At 42.3% G+C, this 16,185-nt stretch overlaps 1 protein-coding gene across 1 annotated transcript in view; it reads left to right on the forward strand.

Annotated features, from left to right (window-relative positions):
- Positions 1 to 803: 803 nt before the first annotated feature.
- xdh (xanthine dehydrogenase) overlaps positions 804 to 16,185 on the forward strand; it is a 33,106-nt gene continuing 17,724 nt past the window's right edge. Inside the window, exons 1-18 of the mRNA XM_063184308.1 lie at positions 804 to 938; positions 1,064 to 1,121; positions 2,723 to 2,819; positions 3,119 to 3,227; positions 4,022 to 4,148; positions 4,492 to 4,553; positions 4,899 to 5,006; positions 5,400 to 5,495; positions 5,864 to 6,005; positions 7,849 to 7,941; positions 8,637 to 8,788; positions 9,986 to 10,079; positions 10,935 to 11,044; positions 11,716 to 11,900; positions 12,357 to 12,519; positions 12,884 to 12,973; positions 14,910 to 15,079; positions 15,410 to 15,536. Of these exons, the coding sequence (XP_063040378.1) occupies positions 891 to 938; positions 1,064 to 1,121; positions 2,723 to 2,819; positions 3,119 to 3,227; positions 4,022 to 4,148; positions 4,492 to 4,553; positions 4,899 to 5,006; positions 5,400 to 5,495; positions 5,864 to 6,005; positions 7,849 to 7,941; positions 8,637 to 8,788; positions 9,986 to 10,079; positions 10,935 to 11,044; positions 11,716 to 11,900; positions 12,357 to 12,519; positions 12,884 to 12,973; positions 14,910 to 15,079; positions 15,410 to 15,536 (2,031 nt within the window). The 5' untranslated portion in view covers positions 804 to 890. The remainder of the gene's footprint in view (positions 939 to 1,063; positions 1,122 to 2,722; positions 2,820 to 3,118; positions 3,228 to 4,021; positions 4,149 to 4,491; positions 4,554 to 4,898; positions 5,007 to 5,399; positions 5,496 to 5,863; positions 6,006 to 7,848; positions 7,942 to 8,636; positions 8,789 to 9,985; positions 10,080 to 10,934; positions 11,045 to 11,715; positions 11,901 to 12,356; positions 12,520 to 12,883; positions 12,974 to 14,909; positions 15,080 to 15,409; positions 15,537 to 16,185) is intronic.

Raw genomic sequence — 16,185 nt, forward strand, 5'->3', positions numbered from 1 at the left:
TCCTACACAGTGCACCTTTTAAGAGGAAATGTTTGGCATGGGAACATGTGGGGTAGGAGGAGGAATTATTCTACAGGTCAAAAATGGGTTCCAGCTTAACAAGTTTGGGAAAGACTGAGTCAGAGTAACATCAGAAGGCAAAAACTGAAATGTAATCCAATATACATATGGGGACAGAGGCATTGTTTAAAACATTGGATTGTTTAAAAAAAAAGCTACAAGAGGGTAAAAAAAATCAAGGAGAAGAATATCTCCAGGACAAGCCATCAAATTCCATATTTCCAGGACTGCAAATTAACCTAATGTGGTTTTGCAGGACGAGTGGGAAGGGAAACCTGGCTTAGGGACCTTCAGTTTTTGCACCAATTTTTGTTAAGTGTTTTGTATGACACAGTACACTCTCTGTGGTTTTCTTGGGTCAGACGGAATCCCCAGCAGGTCTAAATGTTGATGTGTAGAAGTGTACACGCATGTGTAGAAGTGTACACGCATAGCCTAAGTATTTCCTAACATTTGCGCATTCGCAATCAGGCGGACTTTTTTATTATTCGTTGAATTTTGCGCATATTTTCCCACTGGAGACAGGTGAAAGGACGCATAGCATTATTAGGCTATCTCCGATGTTTCACTCTGTGATTAATGTTGGTCACTTCTTGTTCCTCGCACACTGCGCGGCTACTTAGACTTTCCCTACTGCTGCTCTTTGACTTATTATCTAGCGTGGTAATATACCTGGAGTGGTCACATGTTCGGCACAGCCTACAACTGAGCGTGGATGTCATAAACAGTAGTGCCCTCCCCAGCTCCCTCAAACGATTTGCTTCAGTCCGAAAGGGTGCCTCAGTTCATCGCACGTGTAGGCTGCTGACTTCTGACAGAAACAAAATAGCATGGATCCACCAGGAGATGAACTTGTTTTCTTTGTAAACGGGAAAAAGGTGAGTGGCCAGAATATAAATAATGTAGCCTAATTAGGCCTATTTGCTTGAAATGAGACATCCAATCTCTACTCCTGGTCACAGGCTGAATTATGATTATGAACTTCAATATTGATCTATTGCAGATTTTGGAGCGAAATGCAGAGCCAGAGATGACACTCTTAACTTACCTCAGGAGAAAATGTATCCAAACCTGTCGTTGTTGGTAGGCTACTTAAATAAAAATAGCACTGAGTGATTATTGATGTTCCGTCATAGTTCTGTTTGATATTTCCTCCGCAGCCTAATGGAAAGAAATTTACTACTAGGCTACACTTCACTGCATTGTAGCCTACTGCGTAATGCAAATTTTCGGAAAAGAAAATATTGCAATACGCAGAATAAATCGTAACTTGTTGCAGGGATTATTTCGTTTTTTGGGTTTTTTTTTACTTTGAGCTGCAGAGTTCTTAAATGGAATCAGGTGATCCACAAGATATCCCCATTTTGCTTAGCCTAAACATTGTTTTTGCTCCAACCAATGGTTTATGGAAGCCTCAAACATTATTCATAATTATCTTGGAATTATCAAGACTGCACATTTGTAAGGCGGTGAGATCAGGTTGATATTTGAAGACTTGTTTGGCAGATGTGATTCTCTTTAATTGAAGATTGTTTTACTGCATCTCGTTAAAAAAAATCTCATAAATAAATAGGTAAGTGTGTGTGTGTGTGTGTGTGTGTGTGTGTGTGTGTGTGTGTGTGTGTGTGTGTGTGTGAGAGAGAGAGAGAGGGTGTGTGTGTGTGTGTTTGGGGGGGGGGGGTTGTTGTGCAAGGCTGTCTTTTGGTTGTTTTCATCAGTCATACTGCCTGGTGGAAATTCAGTTTTGAAATCTGGTGGTTGCGAGCTTTAACCCGTTAAGACACAGCGTTATACATTTGTTATAAATAGGCTGATATCAACGACCCATATGTAACTTTATTCAACAGACTCAGGGTCCAGATTATCTACACGACAAATATACATAAATATACATTATAAAAGAAACAACAAAAACAAACATATAAAACATCCACAGTCATCACCAAAGATGGGCAGTGTAGGCTATAATGGAGTGCAGTAGGTTCTAAAAAGATATTTTTTTTTACATCTTTGGAACACATATGAAACTTATGTGCCAGCATATTCGCTTGAGCGTATATCTTACAACACTGACGCTGAATGTCATCATCATCACGTAAGTCATTTCTAAGTATATGACCTAAGTACTCTGCTTTATTTACAATTGCCAACTCACTATTATTTAAATAAAAAGAAGGGAACTGTAACTTTTTGTCCTCCTTAGATCTGGCAATCATGACAACACTCTTTTTTGCATTATATTTGATGTCAAAATCTATCCCATACTCTGAGCAGGCTCTGAGTAGGGGTTGCTGGAGACCAGCACTATAGGGAGAAAGGATAACAAGATCATCAGCATACAGAAGATGATTAATAACCTTGTCACCAACCATACATCCAGTCCTACAGTCCTTAAGTTTCCTGGACAGATCACCCATATACAGATTAAAAAGATATCCATATAGTACTGTAATCAAGACACATAATGAAGACATATCCACATACATTTCAATCTCGTTTGATGATTTGTTTTCTGCAAATATAACCTGGCTTCCAGTTAAATGCATATCATTTGCATATATTGTTTGAACCAAATCCCTGTATGCATGCATATCCAGACTGGTCTGTCAGACCTGAAATATTTTGTCAAGTGTGCTTGCTCCTTGACTGTGTAAACTGTCAGTGGGTCTGACTGGGACCAAGCTGGGCTGTGCAGAAGGAGGCTGTGGGGCTTGCACCGTCATGGTCTCCAAATTCAACCAGCACCAGAACCGCTTGGTGTATCCTTTTCAAACAGCTGCTCATTTATTCCACAGGTTCTGCTGGCACTTGCAGTTGCACTTGCACTTGCACTTGCTCGCTCTCTCTCTCTCTCTCTCTCTCTACGTTGTCATAGCAATGCTGGTATGATTTAGTTCAGTCTTTTCAGCTGAACAGTTAACAGGGTCCACCAGTGAAAAGTCTTTGCAAAGAGGGTAGAACTAGCCTACCATGAATGTTGTGTGGAGATGTCAAAGAGGGAGGGTAGCTTACCATACAGTATGTTGTGTGGAGATGTCCTCAACTGTCCTCATCACAGGCACCATGCGGTTAACGCCTGTCTGGCCCCCCTCTGCTCTCTACACCACTGTGCTGTCACCACTGTAGAGGGCATCGGCAGCGTGGCCAGCAAACTACATCCCGTTCAGGTGAGTGTAATGGAGGCCAACTAGCAGAGGGTGGCGTGGAACGTTAATAAACCTTGGTAAATGGTAAATGGAATGCATTTATAGCGCCTTTCCACTCCTTCAAGCACTCAAAGCGCTTTACATTGCATGCCTCACATTCACCCATTCACACTCACTTTCACACACCGGTGGCAGTGGCTTCCACGCAGGGTACCACCCTGCCACCGATTAACCTTCCTCCCGAAGCCTCATATAGTATTGTTAGAGCTGAGCCATCAGACTGGTCCTGTAGTTTTGTAGGTCCTCTTTGTCAGTTTTCCCCACCTTCCCTTCCCTTCTTCACACTTACCGCAACGATAACCACAATACAATGCCCATATATTTGGAGACAGATTATGGAATAAAGTGACCTTGGGCTTTCATACGATTTTGTCTCAGGCCCTTCCAAAACTGTCAGTGGCCCTGAATACACCCATGCATATATATAGTATATAGGGGTTTGCAGTGTATTATACTGTAAGAAGAGAAAAGTAAGAAAATCACAGACATGTCCCTAAAATAGTTGAAAATGTTGCATGATCATGGTGCTACTGCATCCCACTTCATTATCTGAAAATCCCCCACCCCCTTACAATTGTCAAAATGGTGCCAAAACTAAGAGGCTGTTTACACGCATAATATGGATATTTTTGGAAACACATTGGTTTTGGCCTCTTGTTTACCGTACATGTGATAAATGTAAATGTAAACTTTTTTAAACATGTAAAATGTAAACATGTAAACATGTAAACGTTGGTGATGCCGGATGTCTGCAGGAGCGGATAGCCAAAGCCCATGGCTCCCAGTGCGGCTTCTGCACTCCTGGGATCGTGATGTCCATGTACTCGCTCCTGAGAAATAACCCCCAGCCAACCATGCCAGATGTGGAAGAGGCTTTTCAAGGTGGGTCGCACATTTTTTTTGTCCCATCAGATTTACGTACATCCATTAAGATCCATGTGTGAGACATTTCCAGGCCATAATGAGAACTTAGAAATTGTTGTCGGTGAATATTCATGAAAAATGATAATTGTGTGAGTAGCAGGGCAGCATAAATTCTGCAAATAAACCTCTAAAAATTACATAATCTACCTTTGAGGATCTTGGGATCTTTAATATATGGAAAAATCTAAGTGCGTTTGAGAAACATGACAAAGTTGTTTGTGTTTCGAAAGTGTACAGTTGTGAGCACATTGTCAGTGGCATCTGTAGAGTTTACTGAACTTTGACATCCTCCGCATTGTAGGTAATCTGTGCCGATGCACAGGCTACAGACCCATTCTGGAGGGCTACAAAACATTTACAAAGGTATGTTCCACTGTACACTACACATGCTTCACACATGACCCTGCCATTAGAATCCCATGGATAACCTCTTTACTGTTTTAACAACAAGTCTGACTTGGACTTTGACCTTACTTTGCCTTTGACGGGTTTTTTAACGTAACAGACCATAGTATGTGATGGCCCTGACCATAGCTGCTGACCGGGCCCAGGACGAAGTCATCTGAAAGGACCCCCCATTCCAATACATACAATGTAATAAGGAAGGACCCAATTCTGGGGCCCCTTTCTCCCAGGGCTGGGTTGGGAAATGACCCCAGGCGCTGATATTCTGATAAGCTTGTCAATGTTTGTCTGGTATGGTTGTAGGAGGGGGGCTGCTGTGGAGGGAAGGGAAAGACAAACGGATGCTGTATGACGAATGGAAACACCGCAAACAATGGCTACACCAATGGACACAAGGAAGACCACATCAATGTACGTCCAGCATTTCAAATCACCAAATAGGATCACGTCTAGTGGTTGTGTTGTTGTTCTCCCCAAAAAGTCAGAGAGATTAAACCAGAGATGGTGGATGAAACAAAGCAGTTGGCCACCAGTGTTGACAGGAAATGAACTCTGCAGCCATCATCATTACAGCAAATAACTAAAAATGCACTCAGAGAGTGCAGACCTCCACCCAGGAAACTGTTTGATAGAACATTTGGCTATGTTACACCCTATTTTTGACAAGTCTTTCTGCCTTCTTTTTGTGGAGTTAGAAACTGGGATGTCAAAATTCACCCTATCCCGCAATGGTGAAGAATAATGGTTTTTTTTATCCTGGTTCCTCTTTGGCGGAGTTAATTATTATGTTTAATTTATTTCCAGGGGAATTCAACCATCTCAGGCCAACCACTATACGACCCATCAGAGTTCATGCCTCTGGATCCTACACAGGAAGTCATATTTCCACCAGAGCTAATGGTTAGTAGCCTATCACGACTCCTATTCTCTGTTGTCAGACTGTGCACTGTAGAGTAGAATAGAGTAGAGTGGAGTAGAGTAGAGTAGAGTATCATTTATTGATCCCAGGGGGAAATTAAGGTATCAAGTAGCACACATACATAGCCTACATAAATACAGAAGACATTACACACATCATTACACATATATTTGCCATATATATCTCACTCTTACATACATTCAGCTTAAGGCAGGTATCTATCTCTCTCTCTCTCCCTGTGCAAGTGCACCTGTTTATAGTTGTCCTTGGCCTGTTCATATCATCTGGATTAACATATCATACTGTATATACTGAGAGTGGGCCTTTGTCTTTGTCTTTGACTTTGCAGAGCATTTGTAAGGAGCCTCTGCTGGAGGTGAGGTTCAAAGGGGAGCGGCTGCTGTGGGTTCAGCCCAGTTCCCTCCCAGAACTCCTAGAGCTAAAGGCCAGTTATCCAGAGGCTAAACTGGTGGTCGGGAACACAGAAGTAGGTGAGATTTCCTGACAACATGAAGAAAAGAAAAGAAAAAAAGAATAGAGAGAATACAAAAAATGGGTGTATTAACACAGACAAGTACAGACGTACACACGTACACAAGTACACACGTACACAAGTACACACGTACACACACACGCACACACCTGCACACACACACACACACATACCATAACGGATGCTAACTTGCAGAGTTCGGCGTAGAACGTTAGTATACCTCCCTCCCAAAGCCTCATAGGGTATCGTAGCGATGTGCTATTGGTCTGCACCGTTAGCCTCACTCCCATCCAGGTCATACCGGGTGCTGTGACCCGGATAGGAGTGAGTTTTACGGGGGTTGAGTGTAACGGATGCCAACTAGCAGAGTTTGGTGTACAACGTTACTTAGTATACCTCCCTCCCAAAGCCTCATACAGTATTGGTAGCGATGAGCTATCAGTCTGGACCTTTTTAGCTGAGCGGTATTGTGCTGTGCCCAAGCCCCAAGCCCATGCCCAAGCTGGAACGTTGACTGGTGGGTGACGGGTTTAAGCCCCAAGTGGCGAACTGTTGTGGATGACCTCAGTTAAACACACACACACACACACACACACACACACACACACACACACACACACACACACACTCACACACACACACACACACACACACACACACACACACACACACACACACACACACACACACACAGACACAGACACACACACACACACACACACACACTAAATACAAACTGAAAATGCATTAGCAGGTCCTGCAATATAAGAGGCAGGCAACCACAAAATGAGCCAAAAAGATTGTTTGCAATTTTATAAAGCACAACTCAGCACTAATCTCCGACATTAATGACTGACTGGAGAGTCCCTCAGTCTGATTCCGAGTCAGTGTGAGATGACTTGAGACGTAAAGTCCACACACTGTCCTTAGCTGAATCTTAATAGCTGTCATGCCTTGTGGTCACACACTGTTACCGATCACATAAATGATTAACCATGGTAAATAAAGGGCTTCTAATCTTAAATTCAGTGCGGGTTTTGCAACAATATAAAACACTAAGGGCCACAGACTATTTACGGTGTCGCAAACTGAGAAGCAGCTGTAAAAAAAAAGGTGTGAACTGTAAAGGAATGCTACAAAAAAAGGCAACACTGTACACTGGGCTAATTAAAAACGAAACAAAATCTACACAATTCCTAAAAAAAGTCATGCTTCTCCACTTCAGAAATGAACTGAAACTGCCTTCAGTTGACGTCAAATCCCATCTGTAATTTCTAAAATAGGCCATACCCAAAGGCGGCGGGAGTTGTGCATTGTGCAACAGTTCTGCATTGCTATATCTGAGATGGATGGGGTCACCATAAGAGGCATATGACTGTGGTTTATATTGAACCCTGGCTTACACAATGCATTTCTCCTGTCATCAGCATTTCCATATTTCTTGAAAATTGCAGCATACATTTCCGTCTTTAAAACATTGTCAAATGCAAAAGAATAGATAGTGAGAAGAGTGCATCGTCAGGCGCATCATTACAGAGGCTACAACAAGCACTGATTGCTGCAATGATCCAGTTTTTTGTAAATGCATGGCGCTTGCTATTGCTCACTGTTTTGTAAATGAGTAGAAGTTTGTACACTGTACCTCCGCTTTGAAAATGTATTCAGATCATACAATGTTTTGAAACGTATGACCTGAATACATTTTCAAAGTGGAGCTACAGTGTGTGGACTTCTACTCTTTCCACTATCAGATGCGCCTTTGTCCTGCACCAGAGAGGAGGTATGTGCATACTCTTACTCTTATGAAGATTCACTGTTCAGTTAACCCTGTTATGATTTAGGTATTGAGATGAAGTTCAAAAACCTGCTGTACCCGGTCATCCTCTCCCCTGTCCACATCCCAGAGCTCAACAGCGTACGCCACACCAAGGATGGTAAGCACCATACCCTGTGGGATAAGCTGTTCAGTACAAGTTGCTGAGTTTTTTCTTTTACTTCAGACATGTAAAAATGTTATCTTTTACCTGGCATGCTTCAGAGATCCTTAGCACAATGCATCCTCCACCATGAAGTATGTTGTACCAATGCCTGTAATATTTAAGTTTTAATTTTAATTTTAATTGTTCCCCCTTAACCTGATGACAGTATTACTTCTGGGAGCCTCAGAGTGTCGCCCATAGTACCCGTAGAGTTTTCTTAGTTGCATTGCTTGTGCTATTGTACTTTCTGCAGTCATGGGTAAGCGGTTAGGGCGTAAGACTTGTAGCCCAAAGGTTACCGATTCGACTCCCAACCCGCCAGGTTGGTTTGGGGGAGTAATTAAACAGTGCTCTCCCCCATCCTCCTCCATGACTGAGGTATCCTGAGCATGGTACCGTCCTGCCGCACTGCTCCCTTGGGGCGCCATTGGGGGCTGCCCCCTTGCACAGATGAGGCATAAATACAATTTTGTTGTGTGCAGTGTGCATTGTGAACACTGTGTCACAATGGCAATGTGAGTTGGAGTTTCCCAATCAGGCTCATCACTTAGTAGTTGAATTGCTTGTGTTACTGTATTGTCTTACTTGTATTGTTTTGCACTTAACAACTGAGAGGAGTGACATTGACTGTTAACCCTCTTGTGTTGAAGGCATTGAGTTTGGGTCGTCGTGCACATTGACCGCCATGGGGGATGTGTTGCGCACAGCAGTGGACAAGTTGCCGCCGCATCAGACGGAGGTCTTCAAGGCCGTGCTGGAGCAGCTGCGATGGTTTGCGGGCTTGCAGATCAGAAACGTTGCGGTATGTCATGCCACTGATACTACACTGTCCTGTGCAGCACATTACTTAACTATAGGCTACTGTACTGGACAATATTATACTCTTGTCAGTTTCATATATTTACATACTGTGCTGTAGTATTATGACGCACTACGCTAGCATCAGTGTTGGTGAGTATCTTATTGCATGTAACAGGATTATGTAGTGTAATTACAAATAAAATGTAATTGTAATCAGTTACAGTAACAACAAGAACATGCTTAATATAATTACAGTTTCCTATGGAAATATTAAAAGTGATCTGAATATTATAAGAAAATGTTAATAATATACAGTATGTAATAATAGACAGCATGGCCAAAAAAATGTCCCCACAGAAAAAGAGTCACACACACTGATATGTTATTGGACCGCCTTAAGCTCTGATTAGGCTGCACATTTAGTATTTCAATAAAAAAATCATGCAATCCGCAATCATTGTAAACATCAGCAATCATTGAAACGTAGGTTCAGCTACAGTACTATATTCTCAAAGAATGAGCACAGCTGACTACCTACTGTAAATAAATGTTTTTTTAATTTCCTGATGGCACGCATATATTCCAAGTTGACAATGCCAGGACTCATCAGGCTCAAACTTTGAAAGCAAGATTCAGGGAACATGAGACTTTTTACTCATGGATTGGCCACCAAAGAGAATTTTTGGGATATGCTGCTGAGGGCTTTACACGGTGTGCAGACTCTACCATCATCAATACAAGATCTTGGTGAAAACTTAATGCAACACAGGAAAAAAAGAAATCCAGACATTGCAGAAGTTTATTGAATAACACAACACAAGAACAAATGTGTGGTGTAATTAAAGCTAAAGGTGGTCCAACAACATAATAGTGTGTGAGTGTGTGTGGGACCTTTTCTTGTTGGGACCTTTTTAGGGGCAATTGTCTATCACTTTACACGTTTCTTTTTCTTATACAAAAGAAGTTCAGTAGTATACCATTGTGGCTGAAAATATGTAAATAATATATATATATATATTAATGAGATGAAGTCAGGAAGAGGTACTAAGTACCTTAATTGTCGTTGTTATTACTTTTATTTAAATTATATAGTTTTAAAATGTACGCACACAGTATTTTACATCCTGTTGAACCGTCACCATAATAAGCAGTAAAGTTCCTAAATCATTTTCTTCTATGCCTCCTCTTATTTTTTCAGGCTGTCGGAGGAAACATAATGACAGCCAGTCCCATCTCTGACCTAAACCCTGTATTCATGGCTTCGGCATGCAAGTTAACGCTCATGTCCAAAGGTACTGTAGGCAGTTGTGTTTGTTTCTGTGCCCTGGCACGTGGGGGGGTGGAGGGTAGGGAAGCCGACAAGAGGGGGGACAAAGGGGTCCGTTGTCCCGGACCCAGGGAGATGGGGGTCCCATAATTGGGCCGTCATTGCATTGAATTTATTGGGTGGGGGTCCTTTTCAGATGACTTTGTCCTGGGCCCAGCCAAAGCTGTCAGCGGCCCTGTTGGAGGATAATCATTTTTCTGAGCAGCCGTGGGAGATAAGGCAGTGGCCAGATACGCCTGAGAGATAGGATAGGACCAGAGAATGGGTACGCCTGATAGGATAGGACCAGAGAATGGGTACGCCTGCTCTCGTAAACTTTGTGCTCCTCTTCAGGTCATGAATTAATGCAGGAGGACTGTGAACTGTGTACGAATCCAGGCATGTGCCATGAACAAGTTCACAGGGATTCTTGGAAACAGTCACACAGGGGCGAAATACACTGTCACACATGACATAATCAATTTTGTGTAATGTATAGTGTTTTTGACCTCTAAGTATATTATTGATGTTAGATATACGCTTATCTCATTTATGTACTTCATCACAAAAAGAAACAACACAAAACAAGAAGGAATGATTTAAAAGTTTTCTGTCCGTTTTGGTAGTGTTTGACTTGCAGTGGTGTAAGTTAATGATTCAAAAGTTCTTGCATCATTACTGCATACAGTAAAACCTTTACTGCAAAGTTAGCTAAGGTGGCATTGAATGGCACATTTTCCAAGTGCTGTATTACAAAAGAGGTACTGTATCAGTTCATATTGCAACGGCATTTGACATGTTTGTCATAACCTCCCATAAAGTTTTGCATGCTTTGTTCTAGGAGGAACACGTGTGGTTGAGATGGACGGCCAGTTTTTCCCAGGATACCGTAAAACCGTCCTCAGGCCTGACGAGATCCTGCTGGCCATTGAAATTCCGTACACGAAAAAGGTCAACCATGCACCTGGAGCATTTGGTTGTCTGTTTGTCAATGTTTGTTTTGTTACTCTTCTGTCCTGTCTGTTTTCTTGTGTCGCTGTCGTTGTATTGCGTGGTGCTGTTGTTGTAAGCTTCTACTTTTTACCTGCAAACAAATCTACCTTCGGGTATCAATAAAGTTACGTTACCTTACTTTAGGTCAACCATGCAAGGCAGACAAATGGATTTTAAGCAAATGCCCACACATGTAGAACAGAGAACATGAGCATGACACATTTGCTACATGAACATGAGACATTTAATTCGGAATTAACTGACTTTAATTCTGAATAAAGCTCGATTCCGCTTTAAAAATGTCATGTAAACACCTCTTAATTCGGAATTAAAGGAAAGATCAAAGTAAACTCGATGGAACTATTTAATTCTGAATTATTAATTCGGGATGTCTATAGACCATTAAAATTGAGGTACACTGGCATATGTTGAGATGTCATGTGTGCTGAGCCAGCCAAGTCTCATCTCTTTTTATTTGAGGTTACTGTATTACTGTGCTTACGCCTACCTCCCAATTTTGGGCATAGGACACAATTATTCATGTAGAGATATCACTGAAAAAGGACATGCAGATGACTGACTCCAAATCCTGACTCTCTGTATGCTGTGGATTGTTATGTGGGATCCAGGGCCAGTATTTCTCTGCCTTCAAGCAGTCGCCCCGCAGAGAGGACGACATCTCCATCGTCACCTGTGGGATGAGCGTGTCCTTTCAAGAGGGCTCCAACGTTGTCAAGGACCTGCGGCTCAGCTACGGAGGAATGGCACCAACCACCGTCCTGGCCAGTAAGACCACCAAGAAGCTACTCGGCAGGTGTGTGACTTAGTGTTTGCAGAGGTCGTCAGCTCTGCCATTCAAAATGCTGATTGTTCTTGTATCAGAATGAAGGAATGTGGGCTTCAGCACCAGGGGTGAAAGTAGACAGGTGTGCATACCGGTAAGAGAAGAGATTAAATGCTACCAAAAAAACACATTTGAAAAACGTAAAGTGTACTAATTTATTGGAAAACACATACGACCACACTATGCCATTTGAGACAAGTGTCCTCCTATGAAGAGACTCCCAAAATAGTCATGCAGCGATGTACTGTAGATTTGTAGTGCACATGTTTATTTTGTTTGTTTATTGTTTGTTTGCGGGTGGTAGCACCGGTAAGAAACAAAAACTACTTTCACCCCTGTTCAGCACCCACTTAAAAACTGTGAGAATCATTAAGCGATAGTGTGAGCGGGAGCACGTCTCCTGAACTTTTCATGTTCTCGTACCAGGCCATGGAATGAGAGTCTTCTGGAAGATGCCTGCGCATCCCTGGCGGAGGAGATGACTCTGGCCCCGTCTGTGCCCGGAGGGATGGTGACCTACAGACGCACCCTGACCATAAGCCTCTTCTTCAAGTTCTACCTGACAGTCCAGCAGAAACTGGCACAAGATGTATGTCGGTTTCCTTACAACAGGAATTACATTACTGTCCATAGGGATGTGGGAAAATGGCATGACATCTATAATGTTTAATATGGGGGTGCTGTGGTCACGACCCGTCCCACACACGACCACAAATGGGCTTGTATGGCCATGGGGACCAAGGTTCAAATCTGGCCTGGGTCTTTTCTCAGACATTCAGTAAGAAGCAGTGTATGCCCATTTTTTGTATTTTTTTATTGTATGCCCAGTAACCAATCAGAACACAGCATTGTGTTTCAGAGTGTCATAAGATGATTTTACACATCTTGCGAATGGAATTTTACTTTGTCTAAGTGACTCTGATCTTGTTAAACCCGTTTGCCCTCATCTACAGGGAGTTGTTGTAGAAGATGTTCGCCCAGACTATCGAAGCGCCACGGAGATCTTCCACGCAGAAACTCCCTCGAGTGTCCAGCTATACCAGGTGAACCTCTAGATACTGTGTGTGAGATACATTGCGTTTTATTCCCCATGAACTACCTAAGCACTACAGGCAAATAATTGAATTGAAACATCTCACATAATTGTTTTTTTTTATCCATTCTCACTTCCATGTTGGGAAAATGAGCACGTTTTTACCATCTGATCTAGGCTAGCACTAGCAACACTTTAGCCTAGTGGTCTCCAATTATTTTCCCCAAGGGCCAAATTAGCACAAATGAGGCTGAGGGCCAAACAAATCACCCGACCGTATGGCCACAGATGGCATGCATGTATGTCTTCATTTGTTCCAACCTCATGGCGGGCCAAATGTTTGCCAAGCCCGGGCCGGATCTGACCCACGAGCCTCCATTTGGAAACCATGACTCTAGCCTATTACAAATGTAATGGCTGTGTATCAAACTCAGGGCCGGTTTTTAGCATAGGCCGGCTAGACGGTCGCCTAGAGCGCCATGTGAAGAAGGGGCGCCGAAATGGCGCTCTCCTATGCGTAATTTTGCGATATGAAGTTTTTTTTTATGAAGTCGTAATCAACAAAGAGTGGCGAAAGCGCTCCTCACGGCAAAGCGCCCCTCAGCCAATAGTAATATCGCTTCCAACTGTCTCTGGGAAGTCTGTGAACCAATAAACAGACAGTTCTGAGAAAGGGGGCGGGACGAGTGACAGCCTGCGCTCTATTTTGAATTTGGAGACTCACTCGAGAGACAGAGGGCAAGCGCAAACAATAGTGCTGCTCTGCTGGATGGAGATTATGTTCTCATTAAACCACTCATTGCATGATGCAGGAGTTTCAGAGGGTGTTTTGGAACTATGTGATTTAATCAGCAACCGTTTGTGATTATGGAAAGCCTAATAGTTATGAGGTTACTATTTGGAATTAGAGAGAAAAAGAGCTTTGTTTTTGATCAGAGAAATCGCTAGTTAGCATGCTAACATTAGCCAAGTATGCCAAGCAATGAAATCCAGTAAAGTAGCTGTTAGTAGCCTACTCACTACTCACTAACACCCACCTGATATCATAATAGGCCTACTTGCTTAGGTTGACAAGCAATGTAAAGTAAGACTGGTGCAATGTTTAAAACAATTTTAGCTGCCATATCTCCTTCCATCCACATGAATTACCTGCTTGTTGTAAGCTTAAAAAAACATTAATTTCCAGACCAGAATGACATAGCCTACATTAATCATGTAACAGAACCATGCACAGCAGACAAGTGAGGCCATTTACTATATTTTGTATATTATGAAATTCAATAGCGTGACAGCTCTTCTCCCTTTCTCTCACCCTGTCCCTCCAGTTCAAACACATAGATAGCCCCCTTCTCATTCTCCTACTCACAAATGCACCACTATTTCCAGTCCAGAAATGAAATTGGTTTGGAAGACAGCACAAATGTGTAGCTTAAAATTGTTATGCTGCCATGCTTTGTGATGCTGTAGGTAGTGTAGATCAATGCAGACCTCCTTGGTAGGCTTATTGTCTACACATGCATTTTACATGCAAATGTAGGCCTACTGTATCACTCTCCTGGCATTTCAATTTCACGTTACAATTCAAACACATTGATAACCTCCATCTCATCTGGGGTTGGGGGCCCCACCACCATCACATCCAACATACCACACAGTGAAGCTACTTTCATGCGACTCAATCTGATGTGTTGGTCGCCTGTCAAAAAGAACCACAAATCCATTTGATGAAAAACGGTTATTGTTCTTGATGCTATTTAGTTAAGCTTACTACGGATATTACTCTTGTGATCTGTAAGGTATAAGAAGGGGGGGCGCCAGAACTCAAACTCGCCTAGGGCACCAAATAAGCCAGAACCGGCCCTGATCAAACTAGGATATGCTGTGCCTCTTAAAACAACAACAGTATTGTGCATTTCCTGTATGTTAACACGTTGACACCTCCACAGGCTGTGCCTAACGGACAGAAGGCTGACGATGTTGTGGGCCGGCCCGTCATGCACCTGTCAGCCCTGAAGCAGGCCACCGGCGAGGCGGTTTACTGTGACGACATCCCCTGCTATGAAAACGAGCTCCATCTAGCCCTGGTCACCAGCACCAAGGCATACGCACGCATTAAGTGAGTTCAACCACGGGGTGCTGTGGTGCTAAAACACCCATACCATATGGGCAGTTGCCAATGGGCATCCTGGGTCATTTCCCAACACTTTATTTCTTTACCCACTAATATATGGTGAATTCAGGTATATTGGGCCACTTTGGGCCATTCACTTACAGTATAAGGTGGCCCAATTTACCTGAATTCACCATAATTAATAATCAATGTTTGCAAATAATAATATTAATAATAAGGATAATGACTATGATAATAATGGTGAATGATAAATAGAAAATACAAAATGGAAGGAACCAATTTCTTAACAAATCTTTTTTTCTCTATTGTAATAAGATCCATTGACACAACAGAGGCGTCTGCAATCCCTGGATTCGTGACTTTTGTGTCATGTAAAGACATCCGTGGCAGCAACATGACGGGACCGGCAGTCTACGATGAGACGGTGATGGCGGAGGACACGGTAAGTTGTCACACTGACTCTGCACCAATGGTAGAAGGGAGCGGGACCATGCTGTACAAATTTAGATATATATTTATTCATACTCAACTTTGTATAACCTATTGATGCCTGAAGCACTTGCTAAAAAGTCTGCTGAATGCCTAAGCCCTTTTAAAGAAAAGTTGCCCTCAGCCTACTGTATAAAAATGAAATATCTCAGTCTCTGAAGCACATAAAAACATACAATAAGTTGCATTTAAACACCAAGAGCCTCATCTTGCATTAGAATGTGTTCATTCAGCTCTAACATACCAAGATGTTTAATAAAATTATCTAAATATCATGAGCCTGAATGTTGCGTCATGCTGCTCCAGGTGGCAGGGCCAATGTGCAACGCAACATCCAGCATCAATGGGTGAAAGACTTACAGTAACCAAGTAATTTCAATTAAGTCTTTAGTATTATTTCATCTATACTGTATGCATATATGCAGCTTTGGAAAAAAAGACCACCACAAACCACCTGCTTCTTTTGATGTTACTATTAAGTTACTATGAAGCTTTGTGTGTGAGTTAAATACACGTTGTTGTTTTATTATATAACATCCCAAATACAAAACTTGTCATGTATAGCATTTGTTTGCAGAAAATGGCCAAAATAACAATGCAGT

This window comes from Engraulis encrasicolus, chromosome 19 (assembly GCF_034702125.1).
Source record: "Engraulis encrasicolus isolate BLACKSEA-1 chromosome 19, IST_EnEncr_1.0, whole genome shotgun sequence".
Lineage (NCBI taxonomy): Eukaryota > Metazoa > Chordata > Actinopteri > Clupeiformes > Engraulidae > Engraulis > Engraulis encrasicolus.